This window comes from Herpailurus yagouaroundi, unplaced genomic scaffold (assembly GCF_014898765.1).
Source record: "Herpailurus yagouaroundi ecotype Mexico unplaced genomic scaffold, PumYag 100, whole genome shotgun sequence".
Taxonomy (NCBI): Eukaryota; Metazoa; Chordata; class Mammalia; order Carnivora; family Felidae; genus Herpailurus; species Herpailurus yagouaroundi.
In genome coordinates this window covers 79,441,494-79,460,460 of record NW_024412391.1, presented here as the reverse complement: position 1 = coordinate 79,460,460, position 18,967 = coordinate 79,441,494, and the positions used below count along the sequence as shown (strand labels likewise).

The 18,967-nt window shown below is 34.8% G+C and overlaps 1 protein-coding gene across 2 annotated transcripts in view; it reads right to left on the bottom strand.

The window, feature by feature from the left end:
- FAM185A (family with sequence similarity 185 member A) overlaps nucleotides 1-18,967 on the bottom strand; it is a 76,431-nt gene that overhangs the window by 46,108 nt on the left and 11,356 nt on the right. For both annotated transcript variants that reach the window (XR_005789459.1, XM_040472847.1), the window contains exons 3-4: nucleotides 14,081-14,173; nucleotides 7,927-8,065 (exon numbers count right to left, since the gene is read on the bottom strand). Coding sequence is in view for 1 of the 2 variants with exons in the window: in XM_040472847.1 (XP_040328781.1) it covers nucleotides 7,927-8,065; nucleotides 14,081-14,173 (232 nt within the window). In the remaining variant the exon portion in view is untranslated. The remainder of the gene's footprint in view (nucleotides 1-7,926; nucleotides 8,066-14,080; nucleotides 14,174-18,967) is intronic.

The window sequence follows — 18,967 nt, the reverse complement described above, 5'->3', positions numbered from 1 at the left end:
AAATATTTGAAGACTAAATAACATCCTCCTAAAGAATGAATGAGTTAACCAAGAAGTTAAAGAGAAAATTAAAAAGTTCATGGAAGCCAGTTTGAATAACACCACAGCCCAAAACCTCTAGGATGCAGCAAAGGCAGTCATAGGAAGGAAGTGTATAGTAATCCAGGCCTTTCTAAAGAAGAAAGGTCTCAGATACACAACCTAACCTTATACCTTAAAAGAACTGGAAAAAAAACACAAAATAGAACCCCAAACCAGCAGAAGATGGGAAATAATAAAGATCAGAGCAGAAATCAATGCTATTTAAATTAAAAAAAAAAAAAAAAAACAATAGATCAAATTGATGAAACCAGGAGCTGGTTCTTTGAAAGAATTAACAAAATCGATAAACCCCTAGCCAGCATGATCAAAAAGAAAAAAGAAAGGACCCACTAAATAAAATCAAGAATTAAAGAGGAGAGATCACAACCAACACTACAGAAATACAAACAAAAATAAGAGAATACTATGAGCAATTATATGCCAATAAATTGGCCAATTTGGAAGAAATGGACAAATTCCTAGAAACATATTAACTACCAAAACTGAAACAGGAAGAAAGAAAAAATTTGAAGAGACCCATAACCAGTAAAGAAATTGAGTTATTAATAAAAAATTTCCCCAAAAAACAAAAGTCCAGGGTTGGATGGCTTTCCAGGGGAATTCTACCAAACATTTAAAGAAGAGTTAACACCTACTCTTGTGAAGCTGTTCCAAAAAATAGAAGTGGAAGGAAAACATCCAAACTCATTCTATGAGGCCATCATTACCTTGATTCCAAAACTATACAAAGACCCCACTAAAAAGGAGAACTACAGACCAGTTTCTCTGATGAACATGGATGTAAAAATTCTCAACGAGATACTAGCCAACTGTATTAAACAATACGTTAAAAGAATTATTCGCCACAATCAAGTAGGCTTAATACCTGGGATGCAAGTCTGGTTCAATATCCACAAATCCATCAATGTGACACATCAATAATAAAAGAAAAGATAAGAACCACATGATCCTCTCAATAGATGCAGAGAAAGCATTTGAAAAAACATGGCATCCTTTCTTGATAAAAACTCTCAAGAAAGTAGGGATAGGAAGATCATACCTCAAAAGCATAAAAGCCATAAAGAAGAGACCCACCGCTAATATCCTCAACGGGGAAAAACTGAAAGCTTTCCCCCTAAGGTTAGGAACATGATAGGGATGTCCACTCTCGCCACTGTTATTCAACATAATACTGGAAGTCCTAGCCTCAGCAATCAGACAACACAAAGGAATAAAAGGCATCCAAATCAGCAAGGAGAAAGTCAAACTTTCACTCTTCACAGACGACAAGATACTCTACATGGAAAACCCAATAGATTCCACCAAAAAACTGCTAGAAGTGATCCATGAATTCAGCAAAGTGGCAGGACTTAAAATCAATGCACAGAAATTCATTGCATTTCTATACACCAATAATAAAGCAACAGAAAGAGGAATGAAGGAATCAATCCCATTTACAGTTGTACCAAAAACCATAAAATACCTAGGAATAAACCTAACGAAAGAGGTGAAAAATCTATACACTGAAAACTACAGAAAGCTTATGAAAGAAATTGAAGAGGACACACACAAAAAAGGAAAAACATTCCATGCTAATGGATTAGAAGAACAAATATTGTTAAACAATCCTAAAATTTGTATGGAACCAGAAAAAAAACCGAATTGCCAAAGCAATCCTGAAAAAGAAAACCAAAGCCGGAGGCATCACAATCCTGGACTTCAAGATATATTACAAAGATGTGATCATCAGGACAGTATGGCACTGGCAGAAAAATAGACACTTAGATCAATGGAACAAAATAGAGAACTTAGAAATGGACCCACAAACATATGGCCAACTAATCTTTGACAAAGCAGGAAAGAATATCCAATGGAGTAAAGACAGTCTCTTCAGCAAATGGTGCTGGGAAAACTGGACAGCAACATGCAGAAGAATGAACCTGGACCACTTGCTTACACCATACACAAAAATAAACTCAAAATGGATGAAAGACTTAAAACATAAGACAGGAAGCTATCAATCCTAGAGGAGAAAGCAGGCAAAAACCTCTGACTTCACCCGTAGCAACTTCTTACTCAACACATTTCCGGAGGAAACAGAAACAAAAGCAAAAATGAACTATTGGAACCTCAATAAGATAAAAAGCTTCTGCACAGTGAAGGAAACAATCAGCAAAACTAAAAGGTAACTGACAGAATGGGAGAAGATAATTGCAAATGACATGTCAGACAAAGGGTTAGTATCTAAAATCTATAAAGAACTTATCAAACTCAACACCTCAAAAACAAAAAAAATCCAGTGAAGAAATGGGCAAAAGACATGAACAGACACTTCCCCAAAGAAGTCATCCATATGGCTAACATGCACATGAAAAAATGTTCAACATTACTGATCATCAGGGAAATACAAATGAAAACCACAATGAGATACCACCTCACACCATTCAGAATGACTAAAATTAACAACTCAGGCAACAACAGATGTTGGCGAGGATGTGAAGAAAGGGGAACTCTTTTACACTGCTGGTGGGAATGCAAACTGGTGGAGCCACTCTGGAAAACAGTATGGAAGTTCCTCAAAAATTTAAAAATAAAACTACCCTATGGCCCAGCAATTGCACTACTAGGTATTTATCCAAAGAATACAGGCGTGCTTTTTCAAAGGGACACATGCACCCCAATGTTTACAGCATTGCTATCAATAACCAAGGTATGGAAAGAGCCCAAATGTCCATTGACAGATGAAGGGATAAAGAAGATGTGGTGTACACACACACACACACACACACACACACACACAATGGAGTATTACTCGGCAATAAAAAAAAAAGAAATCTTGCCATTTACAACAACATGGATGGAAATAGAGGGTGTTATGCTAAGCAAAATTAGAGAAAGACAAATATGATATGACTTCACTCATGTGGAATTTGGGATGCAAAACAAATGAATGTAGGTGAAGGGAAGCAGGAAAAATATAAAAACAGGGAGGGGGACAAAACATAAGAAACTCTTAAATATAGAGAACAAACAGGGTTGCTGGAGGGGTTGTGGGTGGGGAGAAGGCCAAATGGGCAAGGAACATTAAGGAAGACACTTGTTGGGATGAGCACTGGGTGTTAATACGCAGGGGATGAATCACTGGATTCTACTCCTGAAATCATTATTGCAGTATATGCTAGCTAAGTTGGATGTAAATTAAACAATAAAAGTAAATAATAAAAATAAATTAATTAAATAAAATGAAATATTCTGGCTAAAAACATATGGCAGAAGCAATATATATACTTTTAGGTTTGGTTTCTGAAATTTTTTGCATGAACCTCTAATCGCTCTTCCTTTCGTGGAAGCTTGGAAACCACACACTGAAGATGGCAGCATCACTTTTACAGAGAGAGTCAAGTCCATCTAAGGAACTGAGTCCAAATACAGCATGTATCACATTGTCTAAATCCCCCCCAAAATTTATGCTGTCTGTACCACAAAGCAAGCAATTCCTTTCTAGTATTTATATTAAAAAGTTTTAAGTGTCCAGAGTCAACATTAACATAACATTGTCATATGTCAAAATGAAAATCAAACCAAAACTTTACAAAAGACTTTAAATAATAAATCCTAGAATTTAAACAAAGCATGTTCATGAACTTCATGAAAAGTTCTATTTTATCCAATAAAAGCTTGTCTTTTGAAATTTTGTATTGTTTCTGTCTTTCTAAATTCACAAGACAGATTAATAAATTCACCAGTGACTAAAAATCATTTCTTAAAGCAAATTCGGACATTTCTTTATGAAATTCTGAGTGATATCAAAGTTATCAACTGTGCTTGTATAGCTAATGGAACTTTTACTTCTGGGAGTTTCTAAAATCCAAAGTAGTTGAGTAGAGAGAAAATTAGAGAACTAATGCTCAGTAATTTATTTATCTATGTATATTCCCGAAGAACCTAAAATAAGACCCTAAATTACATGGGGAAGCTAAATATTTAAAGTATACTTTTATTCATTGATAACTTATTCCAAGTACTAACATAAGTTAAATAGAAAATGCTAAAACAATTGTCATGAGTTTGTCTACATATTTATTTTATTTTTAGTGTTCGTTTATTTATTGAGAGAGAGAGACCAAGAGCAGGGGAGGGGCAGAGAGACAGGGAGAGAGAGAATCTCAAGCAGGCTCTGTGCTGAGCACAGAGCCCAACACAGGGCTTAATCTCACCAACTGTGTGATCATGACCTGAGCTGAAATTAAGAGTCAGACATCTAACCAACTGAACCACTCAGGTGCCCTGAGTATGCCTACATATTAAACTCTCATTAATTGTTTAAATTATGTTATAAATAAAAAACCCCAGCAAACCATTTCAAGGAAGCTTCTGTTTCTCTTTAGAGTCAGGAGATTATATATATTTATATTTTAAAAACATATTTAGTAGAATACTAAATATAAAAATATGTTTATATCTTATACATACATGTAGAGGACTTTTTAAAATAATAAACATTCAAATAGCAGAATATAATAAAACATAATTCACATAGTATCTAATGTTTTTGATAATTTAGAGGGAAATCAAGAGAGTAAACTGTCCCAAAATTTTATACCTAAGTACAAACTATCCAACTACTTATTCTCCTAGATTGCTAGTGCCAATAGAGTAGGGAATATTTGTTGAATCAACGAATAAACTAGTTTCTTTTATATTAGAAGACATACATACCTAATATATATGATTCAACCAACCTTACAAATAGTGAATATCATTAGTCAATTAGCTTACTCATTTTCTTATCTAGAATATATAGTTAACTATACCTAATAATTCCATTTGGAAAACCATTAGGATAGATTTTTCTTCTTCTCTACATCTAGGAGTCAACTTGCAAGGCCAGAAAAGACATATTACTGCTTTCAAAATCCCTTTTCTCATTACTGGGCATCCTCTAAGTACTTAACACTGTGTTGGGTATTGGTTTGCCATCAGGTTATATGAACAGACAGAAAATATATACAAGAAATAAATTTCATGCTCTCTCTTCCTTTATGGAAGCCTTAGAAACCATACACTGAAGAGAGCACTTTTATGGAATAAAGTGAATTCCTAAATATCTCCATGAGACTAAGTTGAACCGAAACATTGTACAGAACATCCACATTTTTTCCAGATGACTTAAGGCATCACAAATGTTACTGAAACTGGAGTTTACGATATAGATATAGATAGATAGTTTACGATATAGAACATAGCTGAAACAGTCCATCTGTGTGGTGTTTGTCCAGAGGAAACATCTCCAGAGCATGCCAGGAATCCCTCAGGGCAATGATGGCATTTGGGTTCACCATGGCTATTACACAGATTTGTTTGAACACTGTTTACAAATATCTCCTAGAAGGTCAAGAAACCTGGATTAAATCCTTGCTCTTCCATTAATTAACTTGTAATGGAGAGAAAACAATTAGACATTTCTAAGTTTTGTTTTCATTTGTAAACAGCCAAATGTCCATTAAGTGAAAGGCGCTGGTCCACTTTGGCACTCAATACATGTTTCTTTTCAATTTGCTTTCAAACCATCCACCCACCCACTGACACCAAGACCTCTGAACTAATACTTCTTGGTAAATCTATCAAAAAAGACAACTAGACAGCTACTGACATGGTATTTGTGGTAAAAATGGCTTTTTTATAACATTTGTATGTTGGGTTGCTAAAAATCTACTAAAAAAAAAAAAATCAGTTTAAGCCTTGTTAAAGGAAAAGGAAGCCAAACTAAATAAATCCTAGATAGGCAGGTCTTAGAATGAATCCCAAATTTGTTTTCTGTAAGCCAGACATTTAGAAGTAGCAACACATTTTCCCATAAAAACAAGTTTTAAGATTCCCAAGCCAGCTTGTTTAAATATAGCCAAAATATAATTTGTGTTATATGACCATCCCCATTGAGAAGAACAAAGAATTCACTGCAATATATACTCAGAATTCCAGCTTGGAATGATCTTCAGAAGATATTCCTCCTTACTAAAATCTTAGTAGCTAGAACATAGGGACTTCCTTTCACTAGTCACGACTCTGATCTTCTTACCAACTAGGATGTAGGCCTAGAACACTGCCTGTTCTTCCATACCCATCCCACCTCCAAACTCCAAACTCCAGTAGCACATTCACATACTGACAAGGATGTCCTTTAGGACAAGGATGGAAATAAGGGTAGCATGAGAGAGGCAAGAAACGTAGGCTTGTCTGAAAGGTGATTAAAAAGTAGGCAGACACTGGTGTGACTAATAGGAGGGTTTCTTTCTTATTTCTTTCTCTTTTACATACTTACTATCACTGAAAAACCAAAGCAGATTGTGGGCCAAGGACCAGATGGAGGAAAGCAGGATTGCATAACATGTAAGCTTTTCTACAGTGGCAAATGGATCAAATTTTCCCTTCCCTTACTTCTTCTCACTGCTGTACCAGTATGACATTCAATCCTTTGATTACACCACTAGTTCTTTAAGGATAGGGATCATCTCCTGCCCAACTATGTACCCTTGGTGTCTGAAAGTATGGCACACAATAGGTGGTCAATATGTGTACTGAATGAATCAATAAATATAACTTCAATGAATGCTATGATTTGTCATCCAGAACCCCTTTACACCCGAGGGCTTATTTTCCTAGCTGATGGGAGTACTGCTGGCAGACAGCCCTCGGCTGTCAGCCCTCTTAGGGTATTACTTCAGCTGAAAAGAGCCATCTTGGCCCAAAATCATACTCCTTCCTGGGGCATCTTGCATCTGATGATTGGGGATCTAAAGGTCTAGCTTCCCTCACCTCAACTTGAGACAGTTCTGAGGACCACCCCAGCTTTAGAGCTCCCCCTTGGGACTGCTGTGGCTGCATCAGGTCCAACTTCTCCAGTAGAAATTGGGCTTCCTTCCTTTGCACAGCATTGGTTCCAAGACACCTCCTTAGTAAATGTGCTGCACTCGAATTTCCATCTCAGCGCCTGCTTTCAAGAAACCCAACCTGAGGACAACAGCCCAAGAGAGGATCCAGATCTGACTCAGATTTAAACCACGCAAGGAAAGGTATCTGACTTCATATTAAAGGTCAGTAAATATAAAAGGCTTTACAAAACTTAAGGAACAAATTATTTTATCCTTAGCAATTTGTTTCCATTTCAGCACTTTAAGTAATCAATAATCAAGAGACTTAAGAGTTTTTTTGAGGACTTCCTCAAAAAAAGCGCCTCTGTTTACTCTCATGTAAGCTATTAATGGCAAACTGTACCAAATTCAGTTTTATCTAAGTTAAAAGAAAGGAAAAGAAATTAAACATTAATGGATTTAATGTAAATATGGTAAAAAGCACTGCAAAGATCAGTGCTGTTCTAATCACGGGTGTTAGTCAACATCTGACTTGATATAGAACTGCTTTTCTACTAAAAGCTACTCAATATATTAAGTACAGTACTTTTCACTGCCATTACCAGAAATGCAATACTACATAAAAGTCATTATTAAAAAATGAAGAGTTACAAATTACTAGGACTATTCAAGGCACAGCTGAGCAAAAAATAAATGAAAAAATAAGTAACAAAAGGAAATGCATTAAAAACCAGAATTACTATTACCTTCAAATATAACAGCATAATAGTCAATATCTTGCCAAAATAAAATATAATAGTTTATCAGTCATTTTATTTTATGTTTGTTTAAAAAGATGATGAGTTTGCCATTAATTATTTAGAAGGCCAGCTTCCTAATGGCAGATCCTTCTTCAACTAAGAGAAATAAGAGTCACCTCTTAAAAATTTATGTTATATGGAGTCTGAGATGTATTAGGCCTTTGTCATCTTACCATGAACACTTCCTAATGTAATATCCCCAGCAGCAGAAGACAGAAATGATGATTCTGTATAAAGATACTTGGCTTCCAGGAAACCATCTTCAGTAGATATATTAACTGTACTTCCCTGCAGTTTATCTATGGTCACAGTCTATCAAAAGAAAAACTCAAAATCAGTTCATTATAAAACAAAGACTGGTAAAAAGTCAAAATGGTACCCTCAGATTTAAATGGGCACCTAGATAAAAAGATACTACCCAGTACACAATCACTTTATTTACGTTGATTCTCTAGCTCTAATTACAATATTGTGAGCAACAATGTATTCTCTGTGGAATGTGGAATAGACCCATTAAATTCCTTCACTTATTTAGATCTTTAATTTCTCTTAATGATGTTTTATATTTTCTTTGTAGAGTTCTTCAGCTTTTGTTAAACTTATTCCTATTTGGTATTTTCTAAGTGTTATTATAAATCTTTTTTTAAACTTCATTTTATCCTAATTGGCTTTTGTATGTGATCTTAAATCCAACAACTTCACTAAACTCACTAATTCTAATAATTTTCCTGATTTTTTTTTTAATTTTTTTTTCAACGTTTATTTATTTTTGGGACAGAGAGAGACAGAGCATGAACGGGCAAGGGGCAGAGAGAGAGGGAGACACAGAATCGGAAACAGGCTCCAGGCTCTGAGCCATCAGCCCAGAGCCCGACGCGGGGCTCGAACTCACGGACTGTGAGATCGTGACCTGGTTGAAGTCGGACGCTTAACCGACTGCGCCACCCAGGCGCCCCATAATTTTCCTGATTTTTAAGAAAATTTTTCTACATGCATATTTACATTATCTGCAAGTGACAGTTTCTTTACTTCCTTTCCAATCCTTATATTAATGCATTTATCCTGCTCTTTCCTGCCTAATTATCTGGCTCAGGTCTCCAACTCAACAGTGAACAAAAGCAAGGAGATAGCAAGCATCCTAAACTTATGTCTCTTCTCAGAGGGAAAACTTACAATATAGCGTCATCATTGAGTAAGATGTTTGCTCTAGATATCCTTTGGATCCTTTGTATCAGATTCCAACTATTTCAAATTTGTTTAAATTATAAATAGGCTTTTAATTTTAGCACATACTTTATCTGATTTTATTGTACTATCATGATTTTCTCCTGTCATCTGTTAATTAGTGAATACACTATCAATTCTACAGTTTTTCCAGTTTACATCTAATAACAAAGTAGCTTTCTATTAAACAAAATGAAAAGAATTTTGTATCTATCCCTAAGCTTCCCTAACAAAATTTAGTATGAATTTATGTTTCAAATATTGAACACAATATAAAATGAAGATATCCAGTAATAATTTTTTTTATTTATATATGAAATTTATTGTCAAATTGGTTTCCATACAACACCCAGTGCTCATCCCAAAAGGTGCCCTCCTCAATACCCATCACCCACCCTCTCCTCCCTCCCACCCCCCATCAACCCTTAGTTTGTTCTCAGTTCTCAACAGTCTCTTATGCTTTGGCTCTCTCCCACTCTAACCTCTTTTTTTTTTTTTTCCTTCCCCTCCCCCATGGGTTCCTGTTAAGTTTCTCAGGATCCACATAAGAGTGAAACCATATGGTATCTGTCTTTCTCCGTATGGCTTATTTCACTTAGCATCACACTCTCCAGTTCCATCCACGTTGCTACAAAAGGCTGTATTTCATTTTTTCTCATTGCCACGTAGTATTCCATTGTGTATATAAACCACAATTTCTTTATCCATTCATCAGTTGATGGACATTTAGGCTCTTTCCATAATTTGGCTATCGTTGAGAGTGCTGCTATGAACATTGGGGTACAAGTGCCCCTATGCATCAGTACTCCTGTGTCCCTTGGATAAATTCCTAGCAGTGCTATTGCTGGGTCATAGGGTAGGTCTATTTTTAATTTTCTGAGGAACCTCCACACTGCTTTCCAGAGCGGCTGCACCAATTTGCATTCCCACCAACAGTGCAAGAGGATTCCCGTTTCTTCACATCCTCTCCAGCATCTATAGTCTCCTGATTTGTTCATTTTGGCCACCCTGACTGGCGTGAGGTGATACCTGAGTGTGGTTTTGATTTGTATTTCCCTGATAAGGAGCGACGCTGAACATCTTTTCATGTGCCTGTTGGCCATCCGGATGTCTTCTTTAGAGAAGTGTCTATTCATGTTTTCTGCCCATTTCTTCACTGGGTTATTTGCTTCTCGGGTGTGGAGTTTGGTGAGCTCTTTATAGATTTTGGATACTAGCCCTTTGTCCGATATGTCATTTGCAAATATCTTTTCCCATTCCGTTGGTTGCCTTTTAATTTTGTTGGTTGTTTCCTTTGCTGTGCAGAAGCTTTTTATCTTCATAAGGTCCCAGTAATTCACTTTTGCTTTTAATTCCCTTGCCTTTGGGGATGTGTCGAGTAAGAGATTGCTACGGCTGAGGTCAGAGAGGTCTTTTCCTGCTTTCTCCTCTAAGGTTTGGATGGTTTCCTGTCTCACATTCAGGTCCTTGATCCATTTTGAGTTTATTTTTGTGAATGGTGTGAGAAAGTGGTCTAGTTTCAACCTTCTGCATGTTGCCGTCCAGTTCTCCCAGCACCATTTGTTAAAGAGACTGTCTTTTTTCCTTTGGATGTTCTTTCCTGCTTTGTCAAAGATGAGTTGGCCATACGTTTGTGGGTCTAGTTCTGGGGTTTCTATTCTATTCCATTGGTCTATGTGTCTGTTTTTGTGCCATCCAGTAATAATTTCTAATCATCTCTATCAAAGTTCAAACAAATGTTTTATAAGCGTCGAGTATTAATTATGTCTGAGTGTTAATTACTTTTATGTTGACATAGAAACAGAATCACCAGGAAGGCATGCTACAATTTTGCCTGGCATCAAATTCAAGTATTACACTGGGGTGTTTAAAGAAAGATCGATTTTCAACACATCATCACCACACTAGTGTCATCCACTCCTAATACATTTTCCAAAAACTGATAAAAAATGAAAATATTATATAAGAAGAATTGAGTTTCAAGAATACTAAAATTTGTAAGTACAAAAAAGAGAAAGAAAAGCACTCAGAAGTTCCACCAGGAAGCAAATTAGAATTACTTCACCCTCTGGATTTGAGATATATAACTTCCTTTTTTAACTTTCAGTAAGTATATAATATGCACCTGATTGCTTCTTATCTACAGTTTCTTTTAAGCTAATTATAGATTCATAGGAATTTTCACTTTAAATCTAGTTTCAATAAATCAGTCAAAAAAAGATATTTTACCTACAATTCATTCAAATTTGCGAGAATATAGATATTTCACATTCCTCAGTGTTATAGCATAGGTGTAAAATTCCTGAAAAAATCTGTCCTTTACCTACAAAGTTTCTTCATGAAAAGCTGCTTTATGCATGGCTTCAAACTCTCTCAAGTATTTCCATAAAGCAGACAAGGAGGAACACTCTAGCTTTTTATAGATGGTGAGGCTGGTTTAGGCAATAACAAAAAATAAATACTGAAAGAATATTTGAAACTTAATTAAATTAGCAAAGGAGCACTTTTGATTAGACTCTCCCCACAACCAAATAAAGCCTTTATGAGACTCCTTATGAGTATCTGGAAATGGTCAAGGATTTACTTTGTTCATTAAACTCTAAGTATTTTATTTTGTAGAAAACTAGAAAAATATCCTCCCCTGCTGTACCAAAGCAAATGAAAGCATGTGAAAGTACCACACCTTCCCCACTACAATAATATAGTTATTTTAACCAATCATTCCACAAAATTAACTTCAAAGAAATTAAAAATTCACTGAGGGCCACATATGATGCACTATATCAGATACAAACTAGAACAATTAAAGATAGGACACCATAGTTTATAGCAAAATGCTGGGGTTCTGATTTATAGTTATTTAATGTTAAGGGAACAAACAGACTCTTTGGATTAAACTGTATAGCTTGCTTATTAGCTGTTTAAAGAAAGAACAAAAAGTAGATCCAAAAATTAATACCTTCTTGACAGAGATATTGCTATAAATTAATTTTCTTTTCCATACAAGGAAAGTTTTTCATAAGTTTAGTTATTATAAATCAACATATATAATAAAAATCAAACTTTAAGAAAGTACTGTGGCTTTGTAGCTCAGACTAAGAGAGGTCAAGTGACAACCATGTCATGAATTCATCCAACCATCAGAGGGAATGTATTTCTAGTTTCTCAGTACCAAACTTAGGATACTAAAATTAATGATACTATTTAGAAATAGACACTCCATTTAAAACAACATATTAAAAATGCTGTTAAGTGTTTATAGTACTCATTTTATTCTCACAATCTTGTGAATAGGAAAAACAAATAATACCATCCCTATTTTATGAATAATGGAACGAGACTCCGTAAAGTTAACTGGTAGATCTAGGACTAGTCATCTTTCCTGTGTTTTCACTTACCTCTACCATCATCATTATAGTAAATACCATATTAGAGATAACTATGTGCCAGACATTGTTTTAAGTACTTTATCTATACTAACTGATTTAATCCTCATTATAACCCTCTGAGTTAAGTCCATTACTATTATTCCATTTTTCAGAAAACCAAGACACAGAGGTTAAGTAACTGAAGTTACAGAGCTTAGTAGGTGGCTGAGCCTGGAATTAAACCCAAGTAGTCTGGTTCTCAATTCTGTTCTCTTAACCAATTCAATATGCTGCCTCTCAAATATCTATAGCACATCTCTGTGAAAGTTATATATTAAGAGTAAATATATAAGCATTTATTTTATATAAAAACCCATAAACTTAGAAATATACTTTAAATATGAACACTATACACAATATAAAGAAAATATCTACATTAACACAACACAAAACTCAATCAGGCAAGAAACAAAATAGTATAATACAAAGTAGGAATAAATGAATATTTAATAAACCATGAAAGTTGGAACAAATAAATAACTAGTGAGTGGGAACAGCAGCTAATAATTAAGAAATGATTTTAATTTCTCTTTGATACCTTTATTTGAATATCAATATGTAATATTCTGGTAACTTAAATCATTTCAATTCACATAAGCCATCATTTAAAGGACAGATTTAAAGGAGCTGCAAAGTTGGTACAATTTCGCTTTTGCACTTCCAAGCCCACAGCAATCCAAGGGGTGAAACTAAATGCCATCTCAAAAAAGCTGCCACGTAAGGCCAGGCAGTATCTTTCAATACTTTCCTACTTTAATTTAAATGATAAATTCAAATGTTTGGGTTTAAACAATGTCCTAAAGGTTCTAAGACACAGGTGATGGAAAATAAAAGTGATAGTAGAAACAGTTACTGTTAAAATCTACATTGTTTAATTATGCCAACAATAATTTACCTACAAGATATATTTATAACTTGTCCTCACCAATTATCTCAGAAAAAAGCTGAGTAGAGAATTTAAATTTACAAAGAAAGATTCTCACAAATTGTGTAAGTGTAAAATAAAAGGTGACCAAGATCTTTTTCAAAGATTTAAAACATTATCCATAATGTTAAGAAAACTGTGATAATTTATATTTCAAAATTACATCTATATTCTTAATAGTAGGCAAAATCACAGAAAGCAACAAAAGTTAACTTAAAAATACAAGCTATTTTAGAACAACCAAAAAATTCCTATAGGTAATAAAAGCTTTTGGAGAACAGTAATGCTATCTAATGGTGCCATCTTGTGGAAAATGCTGAAGAAAGTTGTTTTGAAATTCAACCTTTACTAGTCTAAAGGAAAAGTAAACAGGTCTTAGAAAAATGCCAAATAAATCTAACACACAAAAAAAATTAATCCTGATCATGGCAGTATAACTTAACGATCGATTTTAATCCATGTTCATAAACATCCCTTTAGAACTTGGATTAAACATTTATTATTTAAAGATGTTATTGATTCCAAATAAAGAACTAAAGAACTGTCAAAAGTATTAAGTCACAAGCTAAAATTTAAGTTGTATAATACTTGATCAGTTAAATTTCAAATTTTAATTTACTAATGAACTAAAATGCATTCAAAAGAGGGAATGTTATGCCACAAAGTTTGTAGAACCTACCTACAAGTTGTGTGAGCCAATTGGATACAAAACTGTAATTGCTACAAAAAAAAAAAAAGTTTCAATCTTACACTTTTATCTGATGCATGAATATTTATATTTCCATAAACTGTTCCCAGACAGATCACTTTGCCTCCTTTTGTTTGAACATGTAATTTTTGACTCTGAAAGACAAATACAAGAATATAGAGGAGAAAATAAATTTGATTGAGACTCATAAAAACATTTCCAACATTTTATACATTTCTTCTTAAATAATAATAAAGCAGAAAAAGGAACCAGGAATAAAACAGAAATGCACTGTTTGGAATAATAACATCAACTAGGAAAGAGAGTCAACTGCTATTAAAGGGGTTAAATAAGTCATCTGTACTCATTAGAGAATAAGAAGAGATATTTGCGTGTTCCAGTAACTTCACTGAAGAAGCGTTTGGGAATATAAGATCACCATAACTGGCTAACTAAACATAAATGATGAAGAAGATGATAATAATTACTGTTATTGCTCATCATTATTAATACTTATCATTTTTAATAACAATAGTTATCACTACTTGGCATTTTCTTTGTACCAAATACAATGTTAACTACTTTATATGATCTATGATTTTAATCTTCACAACTCAGAAATAAGTGTTATATTTTTTCCCATTTACAGAGGAAGAAATCCAAGAATCAGAAAGGTACAGGACAGTTAGAAAACAACAAAATATAAATTAACAGAATCAAGCTCTGTATGATTTCAAAACCCACACTCTACGGCTGGAGTCTTTTGAAGAAGGATATAGTCACACTGAGGGCAACAGCCTACGTTGCCCATGATAAGGCAACAGAATAATTGAAGGACTTGCCTAGAATGGTAGTTCTCAACTAAACATGATTTTGTCCCCCAGAGAACATTTGACAATGTCCAGAGATACTTTTCATTGTCATAATGTGTGCTATTTGCATTTAGTAGGTAGAGGCCAGGGATGCTTCTAAACATGCTACAGGGCACAGTTCAGCCCATGATAACAGGAAATTATCTGGCCTAAAATATCAATAGTGCCAAAGTTGAGAAACCATTTTTTGTTTTATGCCACAATGGCAGGAGGAAGAAAAGTGACAAAAAAAGATCTTAGTATTATCAAATGAATCAAAAGATAAATGCCAAAAGAAAAAAAGAGAGAGAAATGCAAAGAAACTGACAGCAGCATAGTAGCTTCTGATTTAAAAAAAAATTAAATCTGCAGACTCTTAATTGTGATTATTTTGAGTATCTTTATATTTGAACAGTGCCTACAGAAGTCACCATCAATTTTTTTAATGGTAATATACTTTTTATTAAGTTATGAATTTTAATTCCAGTATAGTTAACATATAGTGTTATATTAGTTCCAGATGTATAGTATAGTAATTCAACAATTCAGTGCTCATCATGGTAAGTGTAATCCCTATCATCTATTTCCTCTATCCCCCACTGACCTCCCTTCTGGTAACCATCAGTTTGTTCTCTATAGTTAAGAGTCTGTTTCTTTCTTTGTCTCTCTCTCTCTCTCTCTGCTTTTTTGTTTTGTTTTCCTCGGCTTGTTTGTTTTGTTTCTTAAATTCCACATGTGAGTGCAGTCATATGGTATTTGTCTTTCTCTGACTTACTTTGCAGCGTAACACCCTCTAAGTCCATCCATGTTATCACAAATTGCAGGATCTCACTCTTTTTTATGTCTAATATTCCTGTGTGTGCATGCGTGTGTGAGCATATACATGTACATGTGTGTATATGTATACACACACCACATCTTATTTATTCATGCATGTACTGATGGACACTTGGGTTGCTTCCATATCTTGGCTATTGTAAATAATGTTGCAATCTTTCTAAATTAGTGTTTTTGTTTTCTTTGGGTAAATACCCAGTAATGCAATTACTGGATCATATGATATTTCTATTTTTAATTTTTCAAAGAACCTCCATACTGTTTTTTACAGTGGTGCACCAATGTACATTCCCAAGCACATGAGGGCTTCATTTTTTCCACATCCTCACCACTTGTTATTTCTTATCTTTTTTGATACTAGCCATTCTGACTAGTGTGAGGTGATACCTCATTATGGTTTTGATTTGCATTTCCCTGATAATTAGTGATGTTGAGCACCTTTTCATTTATCTGTTGCCTATCTATGTGTTTTATTTGGAAAAATGTCTATTCAGGTCTACTGCCCATTTTTCCAATGGATTTTCTGGTTTTTAGGTGTTAAGTTGTGCTAAGTTCTCTGTATATTTTGGATATTAACCCCTTATCATATATATCATCACAAATAATCTTCTCCCATTCACTAGAACAGTAACAAGGGTGAGAAGCAACTTCTTGAACTTCCTGTCCTGGACAAAACCAAGTTTCTTGTGTCTGATCATGTCAACGTGGGTGAGCCCATCAAGATAATTAGAAGGTGCTTACAGCTGAACACTAATCAAGTCTTCTTCCTGTTAGTGAATGGACACAGCACAGTGAGTGTGTCCACACCGATTTCTCAAGTATATGAAAGTGAGAAGGACAAAAATGGATTCCTGTATATGGTATATGCCTCTTAGGAGACATTTAGAATGAGATTGTCTGTATAAGACTAGAAAAATATGTCTGTTCTAGAATTTTTTAAACCTTTATAAAGGGGGGAAGAAAGGGATGTTACCAACTGAGATTGGTCAGTTCATCCAATCACAGATAATCAAACAGTAGTGTTCCTGCATAGGAATTTTAGGAAGTTATTTTCTTACTGCAAGCCAGAAAAACTGAGCTCCAAATGAGCATATTCAGCTTTGGAAAACTACATTATTTAACCTAGGCTGTTTTGTTTTCAAATTTAGAAGTTCAAAAACAAAATACTTTGCATTCTAAAAAAAATATTTTGTTCATAATTTTCTTTGCTGTGTGAAACTTTTTCATTTTGTAATTCTGAGTTTTTTGATTTTGTTTTGTTTTTTGCTTTTGCTTCCCTTTCCTGAGGAGACATATCCATAAATATATTGCTAGGGCTGATGCCCAAGAGATTACTTCCTATGTTTCCTTCTAGGAGTTTTATGGTTTTGGGTCTCATATTTAGGTCTTTAATCCATTTTGAGTTTGTTTTTGTGTATGATGTAAGAAAGTAGTCCACTTTCATTCTTTTGCCAAGTAGCTGTCCAGTTTTCCCAGCACCATTTATTGAAAAAAAAAGTTTTTTCTCCATTGCATATTCTTGTCTCCTTTGTCACCAATTAATTGCCTATATAGGTGTGGGTTTATTTCTGGGCTCACTACCCTGTTCCACTGATCTATGCATCTATTTTTGTGCCACTACCATACTGTTTTGATTACTATAGCTTTGTAGTATATTTTGAAATCTGGGATTGTGACACCTCATTCTTCTTTCTCAAGACTGCTTTGGCTATTCAGGGTCTTTCATGGTTCCATACAAATCTTAGGATTATTTGATCTAGTTCTGTGACAGATGCTATTGGCATTTTGGCAGGGATTGGATTGAATCTGTAGATTGCTTGGGTAGTAAGGATACTTTAACAATATTAATTTTTCCAATCTGTGAGCATGGAATATCTTTCCATTTGTTTGTGTCATATAGCTTCTAATTTTGACTATGAAACTGAAAGTATACGATACTGAGTTTTCAGAAGACAATATTCTAAATGCACATTCTAAAACTCAAGCACTGATGAGTGAACAATATAAAAGAAACTATGAATATTCTCATCCAATTAGTCATTCAACATGAAGATTTCATTGTGTATCTTTTACAATAAGAACGCAAACCATATCATTTTGCTAAAAGGACATATGATAGGATTCTTTAATCTTTTATGACATTTATACAATTAAATTTATTTGAAATGGCTCACATGTGAACAGATACTAAAGGAAGGTTGTGGGAGATGTAGGAGAGAAGCATCAAAGGAAAAGACTTCAAAAGGGAAGGGCTGGAGAAGGTGCAAGGCCTTAGGACATGTTTACACAGCTGAACACTGCTGAGGCTCATAAGGAACGCCTAGAGCCATTAACATTGTCAAAGGCCGGATCCTCCTTCACACCTGACCCTTCCTAGTGATATAGAAACCAGTTAACTCGAAATTCAACCTTGAAAAGCTAAACCATTAGATTGATTAACACACTTGCTTGGCTGACTTTATGCACATAGCCTTTAGCAATTATCCTAATAAAAAGAAGCTTCATTCTGGAGTCAGGGCCTCATTCCCACTAGAGTATGAGGACCTTCACTTAACTGCACTTTGTTTGCAGACTCATCTTTTGCGACTCTGGAACAATTGGTGGAGTCGGCAGGATTCAGTGCGGCAAACAGTCTTGGACTACTTCGGTTTACAGTCATAGGGGACCAAAGCGGAGCGGTAGGACAGGTAAGTCCCCGCTTTGGGATAGTGAAGTATGGGAAACTCCCAGTCGCAGGATCATGAAGCTTACTCTAACATACTTCATACTTTATTGCGAAGTTCAGGAGTAAAAGTGAAAAGGGGAACTTTTGATGAGCTCTGGTACTTGGTTAAAAAACACTGCTATTGGTTTAATCCTTCTGGAAAAAATCTTTTAAACCTTAAACAATGGAGATTAATTACGAAAACGCTTACACATGCTCATCAAAATGGAGATATCATTTCTTTAAAAGTTTGGTCTTTTATGCTCTTTGAGATGGCTTTACAGCCTTTACAGTCTGACTCAGAACAAAATATAATTTCATCTAAATTAAAAACTCATCAAGAAGAAGGAGATGAATTGGATTTTACATCTGATAGTTTTGAGGATGAATCTTCTTCCAGAGGAATCAAAGCTATATAGCACCTGAGGAAAATACTTGACCAGAATGGCCTCCGCCGCCATCCACAAGTGATGATTAGAGCCAATTGTCTCTGGCTAGTCTACCTCAGGATAGAGATTTTAAGGAATATTCCCAAGCAGCTGCCAAAACTCCTTTTG